The sequence below is a fragment of the Pituophis catenifer genome, unplaced genomic scaffold, assembly GCF_029215685.1.
Source record: "Pituophis catenifer annectens isolate HBS135680 unplaced genomic scaffold, rPitCat1.0.hap2 SCAF_15, whole genome shotgun sequence".
NCBI lineage: Eukaryota > Metazoa > Chordata > Lepidosauria > Squamata > Colubridae > Pituophis > Pituophis catenifer.
Genome location: NW_027256895.1, coordinates 3,635,055 through 3,645,919, shown reverse-complemented (window position 1 = coordinate 3,645,919; position 10,865 = coordinate 3,635,055). Strand labels below are relative to the sequence as shown.

The 10,865-nt window shown below is 46.2% G+C and overlaps 1 protein-coding gene across 1 annotated transcript; it reads right to left on the bottom strand.

Moving 5' to 3' along the window:
- Positions 1-1,925: 1,925 nt before the first annotated feature.
- NEDD8 (NEDD8 ubiquitin like modifier) lies at positions 1,926-10,128 on the bottom strand. Its single transcript, XM_070954422.1, has 4 exons — positions 10,014-10,128; positions 6,325-6,372; positions 2,729-2,811; positions 1,926-2,407 (listed from the first exon to the last, which is right to left on the bottom strand). The coding sequence occupies exons 1-4, from the start codon at positions 10,029-10,031 to the stop codon at positions 2,320-2,322; spliced, it is 237 nt and encodes a 78-aa protein (XP_070810523.1). The 5' UTR covers positions 10,032-10,128; the 3' UTR covers positions 1,926-2,319.
- Positions 10,129-10,865: the final 737 nt, after the last annotated feature.

The window sequence follows — 10,865 nt, the reverse complement described above, 5'->3', positions numbered from 1 at the left end:
AAAAAAAGAAAAGAGGAGGAGAAGAAGAAGAAGAAGAAAGGAGGGGAGTGGGAGAAGAAGAAGAAGAAGAAGGAGAAGAAAGAAGAAGGAAAGAAAGAAGGAAGGAAAGAAAGAAAGGAAGGAAGAAGAAGAAAAGAAGAAGAAGAACAGAAAAAAGAGGAAGAAGAAGAAAGAAGAAAGAAGGGGAGGGGGAGAAAAAGAAGAAGAAGAAGAAAGAAGGAAAGAAAGAAAGAAGGGAAGGAAGGAAGGAAGGAAGAAGGAAGGAAGAAGAAAAGAAGAAGAAGAAGAAGAAGAAGAAGAAGAAGAAGAAGAAGAAGAAGAAGAAGAAAAAGAAAGAGAAGAAGAAGAAGAAAAAGAAGAAAAAGAAAGAGAAGAAGAAGAAGAAGAAAGAAGGGGAGGGGGGGAAAAGAAGAAGAGAAGAAAAAGAAGAAGGAAGGAAAGGAAGGAAGGAAGAAGAAGAAAAGAAGGAAAGGAAAGAAAGAAAAAAGAAAGGAAGAAGAAAAGAAGAAAAGAAGGAAAGAAAGAAAAAGAAAGGAAGAAGAAAAGAAGAAGGAAAGAAAGAAAAGAGGAAAGAAGGAAAGAAAGGAAGAAGAAAAGAAGGAAAAAAGAAAAAAAGGAAGAAGAAAAGAAGAAAAAGAAGAAAGAAAGAAAGAAAGAAAGAAAGAAAGAAAGAAAGAAAGAAAGAAAGAAAGAAAGAGGAGGATGAGGAGGATGAGGAGGGTTGTGGGGTCCTTGATGCTCTCTGAACTGGGTGGTTTTTCTGGCAGACCTTTCATGACCCAACTAGGGAACATCATCAGTGCTAGAAGGGAGTGGGGTTTGTGAAGTAGAGGAGGAGGGGAGGAGGAGGAAGAGGCAAAAGATGGTGGAAGAGGAGGAGGTGGGAAGGAGGAGGAGGAGGAGGGGAGGGGGAGGACTGTAGGGTCCTTGGGGGTCTCTGAGCTTGGTGGTTTTCTTGCAGACGTTTCATGACCCAAGGTGGGAACATCATCAGTGCTACAAGGGAGTGGGGTTGGCAGGAGGGAGGAGGAGGAGAAGGAGGAGGAAATATCCTCAATGTAAGGAGAGAGGAGGGTTCGCGGTTTATATGCTGTTTATCTTGCCAATCACCAGAAATTGAGGCCTAGTCCTGCCTTAGGACTGGTGACTTTGGCCAACAACTAGGGGACAGTGAGTTCTAGTTCCACTTTAGGCACGGAAGCCAGTTGGGTGATTTTGGGCCAATCACCAGGAGACGGTGAGTTGTAGTCCCGCCTTAGGCAAGAAAGACAGCTGGGTGACTTTGGGCCAATCACCAGGAGATGGTGAGTTCTAGTCCCGCCTTAGGCAAGAAAGACAGCTGGGTGACTTTGGGCCAATCACCAGGAGATGGTGAGTTCTAGTCCTGCGTTAGGATCGACAGCCGCTTGAGTGACTTTGAGCCAATCACCAGGAGATGGTGAGTTCTAGTCCCGCCTTAGGCAAGAAAGACAGCTGGGTGACTTTGGGCCAATCAACGATTCTTTTTGCAGTGGTCGTTAAATGAATCGCCAGGTTAAGCGAACCCATTTTCTGCAACGGATGCTTGTTGGAAACCTGATGTAAAATGCCGGTTTCCAGGGCCCCCCCAAAATTGTCCTAAATTGCGGTCACATGACCACGAGGCGCAGAAAACGGCGGTTGAGGCAGGCTGGTTGTCGAGTGCGCAAATTGTGATGCGACAGGGTGTGTGTGGGTCAAAATTTGTATTTGTGAGTCGAAATTTGGTCTTCGGTACCATTTTGGGGGCTCCGTCTTCGCTTCAAACAGCTCCTAAGCGACCGGTCGTAAATGGGAGGATGACGGTCGTACGTCGAGGACTTAGCAAAGGCGGAATTGACCCAAATCAACACACCGCCCCCCTCAGAAAGAAACCCTTCAGATCCCAGGAGACACAAAAGACGCTGTGAAGATTGTGAAACGTTTATTGAACATTTATTAGCCACGAAATGACGAGGATGGTGGGGAAAGACATTTTGGAACCCGGGTGGCGAAAACCAGCACATGCAGCGAGACGGAGGCTGCACCCCGATAACTTAAAAGAGCACCCCGTTCCCTCAAAACACAATCCCTCCCCCCCCAAACCTCTCCCAAAGACAGCTTGCAAAGAAAGAGACTTCCGGGGAGGCGGCGGTGTCAGGCAGTTCCCCTCCTGGGATTCGGGAGAGACGGAAAGCGGCGGGATGCGCTCGAACCCGACGGGCCTCCCACGACGCCTCGAGTGGGGAGGGGGGTGAGGCTCACCCACATCCGGGGGCTTTAGGGAAAGGTGGGGTGGCGCGGCGGGTGCCGGGGGCGCCATCATCGCAGACCTCCACGCAGGGCTAGGACCAAGTGAAGGACGGAGCCGCCCTGGATCTTGTAGTCGGCGGCCGTTTTCTCATCGTTCCTGTGGGGGGGGGGGGGTGAGGGGTGAGAGACAAAAGCAGGGGGTGAGTCCCAATTTTGGACACATATACCAAAATGGGTGAGAGAGACAGCAAATCCGAGAGCTCCCAGTTGCCCTCTTTAAACGAGGACCACTGCAGGGCGTTAAGTGAGGGACCTTATGTGATCGTGACTTCCGATTTCCTGCTGGCTTCCCCAATGTCTCTGATCCCTTGTTTTTCAAAGCATTCTCAGCTCGGTTTTGTTCGACGGTCCCTCCCCCTAAACAAATCAGGATAAAACTTATGCTGGCGTGACACACTCTCCCTTGGTTGAAACTCACATTTGCTTGCCGCTGTAGATGAGTCGCTGCTGTTGCGGCGGGATGCCTTCCTTTTCTTCCACCCGCTCTTTTATTCTTTCCACCTGAAAGGGAGCAGAGAAAGGGAAAAAAAGTGAGTAAGAGAGCATTTATTTTTTAAATTTTTATACCGCCCCCTCTCCCGAAGGACTCGGGGCGGTGAACAGCCAAAATTAAAAAACATGCAATATAAACATTAAAATGCTATAAAACAAAATTAGATTTATCTTAGGCTTCCCCCAATTTAAAAACCCCTTACCCATAAAATTCACCAATTAAAAATTTTTTAACCCAGCCCGGCTTGCTGAAATAAAAAAGTCTTCAGAGCCGGCGGAAGGTCCGGAGGTCCGGGATCAGTCGTATACCTGGGGGTAGCTCATTCCAGAGGGCGGGTGCCCCCACAGAGAAGGCTCTTCCCCGGGGGGTCGCCAGCCAACATTGCCTGACCGACGGCACCCTGAGGAGGCCCTCTCTGTGGGAGTGTATTGGTCGGTGGGAGGTTATCGGTGGCAGAAAGTGGTCTCGTAAATAACCGGGCCCTAAGCCATGGAGTGCTTTGAAGATGAGAACCAATACCTTGAAGCGCACCCGGAAGACCACTGGAAGCCAATGCAGCTCGCGCAGGAGAGGTGTCACGTGGGAGCGCCGTGTCGCCCCCATAAGTACCCGCGCGGCCGCATTCTGCACCAGTTGGAGCCTCCGAGTGCTCCTCAAGGGGAGCCCCATGTAGAGAGCGTTGCAGTAGTCCAGGCGGGAAGTGACGAGGGCGTGAGCGACCGTGCATAAGGAGTCCCGATCCAGAAAGGGGCGCAACTGGCGAATCAGGCGAACCTGATAGAAAGCCCCCCTGGCCACGGCCGTCATATGCTCTTCTAAAGACAGCCGTGCATCCAGGAGGACACCCAAGTTACGTGCCCTCTCCGTGGGGGCCAATGTCTCGCCCCCAATAGTCAGCGATGGCACCAGCTGACTATATCGGGACGCCGGCAACCACAGCCACTCGGTCTTGGAGGGGTTGAGTCGGAGCCTGTTCCTCCCCATCCAGACCCGCACGGCCTCCAGGCACCGGGACATCACTTCAAGGACATCTTTGGAAGTCCACCCATCTTCCAGTTCCCCAAGACCGAGAAACATTGCTGTAATGTTTGATTCTGCTCCAAGAAAACACCCAAGTGTCTTCACGCCAACCCACGGCCGCTACGGTGAAGGCCGTCAACATCTGAATCATTGTCGGAAGAGTTTCTCCAGGAACTAACAGGAATCTGGAACTCAACACACTCAAAACCGTAGAAATGATGGTGGACTTTAGGAGAAACCCTCCCGTACTTCCACCTCTCACAATACTAGACGACACAGTATCAACAGTAGAGACCTTCAAATTTGTAGGTTCTACCGTATCGCAAGATCTAAAATGGACACCCAACATCAAAAACGTCATCAAAAAAATGCAACAAAGAATGTTCTTTCTGCGCCAACTCAGGAAGCTCAAACTGCCCAAGGAGCTGCTGGTAAAGTTCTACAGAGGAATTATTGAGTCTGTCATCTGCACCTCCATAACTGTCTGGTTTGGCTCTGCAACCCAACAAGACAGACACCGACTTCAGAGGATCATTAGAACTGCAGAAAAAACAATGGCTACCAACCTGCCTTCCATTGAGGACCTGTATCTTGCACGAGTCAAAAAGAGGGCTGTGAAAATATCTACAGACCCCTCGCATCTGGATATAAATTGTTTCAGCTTCTACCCTCAAAATGACACTATAGAACACTGCACACCAGAACAACTAGACACAAGGACAGTTTTTCCCCCGAACGCCATCACTCTGCTAAACAAATAATTTCCTCAACACTCTCAAACTATTCACTAAATCAGCACTACTATTAATCTTCTCATCGGTCCCACCACCCATCTCCTACCATTTATGACTGTATCTATTCTATTCTATTATTCTATTTTCTATTCTATTTTCTATTCTATTTTCTATTCTATTTTCTATTCTATTCTATTCTATTCTATTCTATTCTATTCTATTCTATTCTATTCCATATATTCTATTCTATTCTATTCTATTCCATTCCATATTTTCTACCAGTATTTCTATTCTATTCTATTCTATTCTATTCTATTCTATTCTATTCTATTCTATTCTATTCTATTCTATTCTATTCTATTCTATTCTATTCTATTCGCAAGCTGTTCCACTGGTTAATTGTCCACACTGTTAGGAAATTTCAGGTTGCTTTCTCTCTCCTTGATGAGTTTCCATACGTTGCTTCTTGTCCTGCCTTCTGGTGCTTTGGAGAATAGGTTGACCCTGTCAGCACTTCAACCTGCATTTAGTGCTGACATAAGAAGGAGAAGCGAAGGTGTCTGGAGAGGGACGTTTGACTTTTCACCTACTTATTTTCCCTGGAGATAATATCCCCTAGGAGATGAGATGGGAGGGGGGAAATTCCTTTGAGCTGGAGCAGTAGATTAGGTGTAGAGTGACCTGGAAGATGGCCAATGAGCGCAGGGGAGTGGGGAACGGAAAGGGAGGGTTTTGGGGCTGGAAGTCAGTGTTGGCTTCGTTTGGAGTCGGGTTAGAATGTCGTGCTTAATAAATAGGAGTTTTTCTTCAAAGACTTTGTTTGAAATGCAATTTATTTGAGACGACCTCGAAACTTGACAGACCCCCTCTTCTTTGGGGCAGCCCCTCAAATACTGGAATACTGCTTTCATGTCACCCCTAGTCCTTCTTTTCTCTAGATTAGCCAAACCCAGTTCCTGCAACCGTTCATCGTATGTTTTAGTCTCCAGTCTCCTAATCATCTCAGAAACATTCAATTTGTATGACCTGCTTAAAGGTAAAGGTTCCCCTCGCACATATAGGCTAGTCGTTCCCGACTCTAGGGGGCAGTGCTCATCTCTGTTTGAAAGCCAAAGAGCCAGCGCTGTCCGGAGACATCTCCGTGGTCATGTGGCCGGCATGACTCAACGCCAAAGGCGCACGGAATGCTGTTCCCTTCCCACCAAAGATGGTCCCTATTTTTTTCTACTTGCATTTTTTTTACGTGCTTTCGAATGGCTAGGTTGGCAGAAGCTGGGACAAGTCACGGGGAGCTCACCCCATTACACGGCACGAGGGATTCGAACCGCCGACCTTTCGATCGACAAGCTCAGCGTCTTAGCCACCGCGCTACCGCGTCCCTATGACCTGCTCAGATTACATTAAATTATCCTCGCTTAAATGAAATTAAAATTATCCAGCCTCCTAAATCATTTTAGTTCCCCTTCTTTGCACTTTCCCTCCCCAAAGTCTCAACATCTTTTTCTGATCAAAACTGGACGCAGGATTCCAGGTGTGGCCTTATTAAGGCTTTACAAAGATTGTAGAAAGAAGGGGTGGGTGGGGGGACATGGTGGAGGAGTTCCTCCTAGTTTGCACGGGAGCTCCAAATACAGACCTTCCTCTCTCTTTCTACAAACAAGAGGCCTTCGGGGAGTCGAGGGTGAAGTGCGTTTGAAGGCAAAGCAGGACACGCAACAAGGATAATCAGCAAATCAAAACCCACCCCATTCTTTTGAGGGCCGATACCTTGTCCGTCGGTTCGATATCAATCTCTATCTCTTTCCCGGTCAGCGTCTGCAACGAAAGGAAGAGAGAGAGAAAAAAAAAGGTTCATCAAACCACTGTCGTCTACTCCCTCTGTAGAATCCCACTCGGATTCAATTCTAAAGAGAGAAAGGGAAGGGATCTGCTAACTTTTGTAATGTCCTTGCTTATGCATAAATCAAAAGGTATTTCACTCATCTACATTTCCGGCTTTTTAGATCGCATTCGGACAGAGGCGAAACCAAAGATAAAGTAATCACAATCTTATGAAGGTTGGCAGAAAGCCCAGAAGCAATTTGCAGAGAATCCCGACGCGAAGGAGAATGAACTAAAGTTGTTCCCTACAAATTGCTTCTGTCGGCGTTCCTCCTTAAATAGGCTAAGGGAGTGGCCAATTAGCCCCAAGCCTTACTCTCGAAGAGACCTCCACCTGAGGAGCCACTCCTGCCTTTTGGCAGCCCTGCGCGCCCGTGCATCGAGAAGAGGCTCCTCCTCTTTGTCCTCTTCACTTATGGGAGCTTCTGAAGGCCCTGGTGGAATCCCCGCCTCTGGCACCACATCTTCTCCAGCCTCCTCATTGTCCGACTCGAGTGCCAGCTGCACAGGCTGCTGGTGCAGCACACCAGCCTCCTCGCTGTCAGAATCAGCTACAACCCGCACAGGCCGCTGACGGACCACAACACAAATGGTTATCCAACATCTTCTTAAAGACTTCCAGTGATGGAGCATTTACAATTTCTGCAAGCAAGTTGTTCCACGGATTAATTGTTTTGTCAGGAAATTTCTTAGTTCTAAGTTGCTTCTCTCCTTGATTAGTTTCTACCCATTGCTTCTTGTCCTGCCCTCAGGGGCTATGGAGAATAACGTGACCCCCCCCTCTTCTTTGGGGCAACCCCTGAGATATTGGAAGACTGCTATCATGTCACCCCTAGTCCTTTTTTTCATCAAACTAGACATACTCAATTCCAGCAACCATTTGTTATTATGTTTTAGCGTCCAGTCCCCTAATCCTCCCGAATCTCTCCTTGATCAATCTTCATCCATTATTCCTTGTCTGACCTTCAGGTGCCTTGGAAAATAGCTTGACCCCCTTCCTCCTCTCTAGGGCAACCCCCCAAATATTGGATGTTGATATTTGATGGCGTTTGAAGGTATTGTCACAGGATGTAAGCTATTCTGAATAAAGCTGCCTTTTTACAATTGACCGATGGGGATTTCGGTCAATGCCGATGGTGTTCAAGAGGGGCTCCAGATATTTTGGGATTGCATCCAAAGCCCCCAGTACTATTGGTCCTAACTTTGCTTTCTTTTGCCACAGTCGTTCTTTTTCTATTTGCAGGTCTTTGTATTTTGTTACCTTCTCTTCACGTCTGCAGGTGCTGCCATGTCCACTATCCAGACTTTGTTTTTTTTTTTTGCCTTTCTTTGTTATGACATTATTAAATTTGTCTGCCGCCCATCTCTACCAAGTGACTCACAATACCATAAATAACAGAATAAAACAATTATAGGATTAAAATCGTTCAGCTTGGAGGCTAAAGACGCAGCACGGCCTTCTCCAATTTGAAGAGACACTTGTTCGGCAGGCCGAGGCAAAGAGGGAGTCCCGGAACCAGCGAAATCTGGGGGCTGAGCAGGGGAGAGAATGTATCTGCCCTCAGTGTGGAAGGGATTGCCACTCTCGAAATGGCCTTTTTAGTCACACTAAATGCTGTTTTAGGACGTCTTTCCCTGTCTTAAATTTTTTTGAACCCCGAAATAAGCACTTGACCTTCTTTTTGGGGAAGTCTTGCTATTTTGGAGTGCATGGAGGAAACAGAAGAAATGGCAGGGACCGGCTGTGCACGCATTTAAATATTTTCAAGGAGGGCTTATTTCATTTTAGGGGAAACAGGGTGTGTGTGTGTGTATATTTATATATAGTGTTTTTCTATCAAAGTATCTGGTCTACCCCAATATGGGAGGGAGCATCCTGCTTCCCTTTCGCTTTTCAGCTCCAATCCAGGAGCCCTCAAGCAGTCGCATTCACGACAAACCATTTTATACCAAATTTATGTGTGTGTGTGTGTGTGTGTGTGTGTGTGTGTGTGTGTGTTTCCACGAAAATAAGACCCTTATATTTTTTTTTGAACCCTGAAATAAGCGCTTGGTGTTATTGCCATGCACTCAAAAATCAGATTGGGTTTATTATCAGGGGATGTCTTATTTTGGGGGAAACAGGATGTGTGTATATATATAGGTGTAGATAGAGAGATAGATAGATAGACAGACAGACAGATGATAGATGGATAGATATAAATGGATAGATAGATAGATAGATAGATAGATACAGATAGATAGACAGATAGATAGATAGAGATATATAGGATGTAGTATCTATATCTATATCTAGATATAGGATGTAGTAGCCTTCCTTCAATCGAAGCCCGAGGATAGACAGATGATAGATGGATGGATGGATATAGATAGATGGATAGATAAAGATAGATAGATGATAGAGATAGATAGATGATAAACATAGAAGATAAAGATAAATAGATATAGATATATAGGATGTGGCATCTAAATCTATACATAGATATAGGATGTAGTAGCCTTCCTTGAATCGAAGCACGAGGATAGACAGATGATAGATATCGCTAGATGGATAGATGAAGATAGATAGATGATAAAGATAGATATATAGGATGTAGTATCTGTGTTTTTCTTCTAGCCAGGTTTTCCCTACGTAACCAAGGTTTTTCTGCAGCACCAGCTCAGTAGAATCACATCCACTCGATTCTGGGCTTTTTTCTTTTCTAACAGCTAGCAAGCTCTTCCTGCTAGATGGGAGACCTATGTAGATCTATTTCTAGCTCATTTGCTTTCATCAGTAGGCCACACCCATATTTTATGTATCCTCCCTGTAAAGGTACAGTATCAATTTTCCCAGAATCGAGTGGATGTGATTCTACTGAGCTGGTGCTGCAGAAAAACCTTGGTTACGTAGGGAAAACCTGGCTAGAAGAAAAACACACATAAACCCTACGAAGAAGTAAGAAAATTGATGATGTAGTATCTATATCTATACATAGATAATAGGATGTAGTAGCCTTCCTTCAATCAAAGCCCGAGGATAGATAGATGATGGATGGATGGATGGATGGATAGATAGATAGATGATAAAGATATAGATAGATAGATAAATAGATAGAGGGAAGCAGGCAGACTGACAGATGAATAAATAGAGATAGATAGATAGATTATATGTATGTATGTATGTATATATCTCCTGGGGCTTTGATTGAAGGAAGGCTACTACATCCCTGGGGCTGCGGTGCCTTTTTGTGGGTCTTTTAATAGAGTAACTGAGTTGGAAGGGAACTTGGAGGTCATCTAGCCCAACCCCCTGCTCAGGCAGGAGACCCTGTACCAGGGATTCGAACCGGCGAACTTGTGTCCCCTGAGAGAACCTACGTCTTTTGCCGCCCTTCACGGCCTGGAGCGCTGCCTGCTGAAAGAGAGAGAGAGAAAAAAAGCAGCTCTACCGGTTGGGCTTCTGCCTGCCGGGCGCCTCAGAGCCGCCCATAATGCACCGCGGCCGGCGCTCCCCAAGGATGCCGCGCCTCAGCGCACGTGGGAAGACAGGGCCCGTTTGGCGGCTCCCCTCCGCCGGAGCCTCCCCGCCTCACCTTCACTTTGATTAACATCCTGGCCGCTTCGCTCGCCCGTCCCGGTGCCTCTCTCAGCGACGCCCAACCTCCGACCTCGGAAGCGGAACTGGCTTCTCCCGCGCTCCCGAAGGATTGTTTCCGGTCTCCGGTGACGTCACTTCCTGTCTTTTGCTCCTTCAGTCAAAGCCAAAGGAGAGAGAGAGAGAGAGTCCTGCTTTTTAGATATCTTTCCGCCGCTGTCGCGCTGCATTATGGGAGACGCTGTCTTTTCCTCCGCTAGGTTGGCTGGGATGGAATGGAGCGGAGGACTCCGTTTCCCAGCACGCCCCGCGATTCTGTCACCGCTCTTCTTTTGGGTAGGCCGCGTAAAAGAAAGAGAGCGCCGTTATCGTGAAGGAAGGATAATAAGGAAAATAGAAATAATTCTATTTCTTCCTTTTTCCCCAATTCAAGTTTTCGTTTTTAATTTTATGTTGTTTAAATAAATAAATAAATAAATAAACTTTGTCATTGTTTATACGTATCAATGCGTGAATGGTATGATACCTGGGTATCATACGCTTCAATACAATGTAATTCTATTTCTAATAATCATTAATTATTAGAAATCAGAATTATATAATTGTTTGTTTTAATAAATTTATTAATATTAATATTTATACATTAATATTTATTAATTCTGGAATTGTTGAAAGGTTTCTTCTATCGCTGAGGCAAAAATAGTACCCCCCCCCCAAAAAAAGAAAGAAAGAAAACAAACATGGCCGCTCGGAGACATATTTGTGACGTTTTGGTCCCTGGGAGCTGTAGTTTTTCTTGTCTCAGCAGGCTGATTGGCGTTTGCCTCTGCGCCTGACGTCATCGCGTTTA

Excerpts from the sequence above, each read along its gene's own strand:
- NEDD8 (XM_070954422.1), bottom strand. Across the intron at positions 2,812-6,324 it reads ATATCGAACCGACGGACAAG|GTGGAAAGAATAAAAGAGCG; the intron begins GTATCGGCCCTC and ends GCTCCCTTTCAG. Across the intron at positions 2,408-2,728 it reads ATCTACAGCGGCAAGCAAAT|GAACGATGAGAAAACGGCCG; the intron begins GTGAGTTTCAAC and ends CCCCCCCCACAG.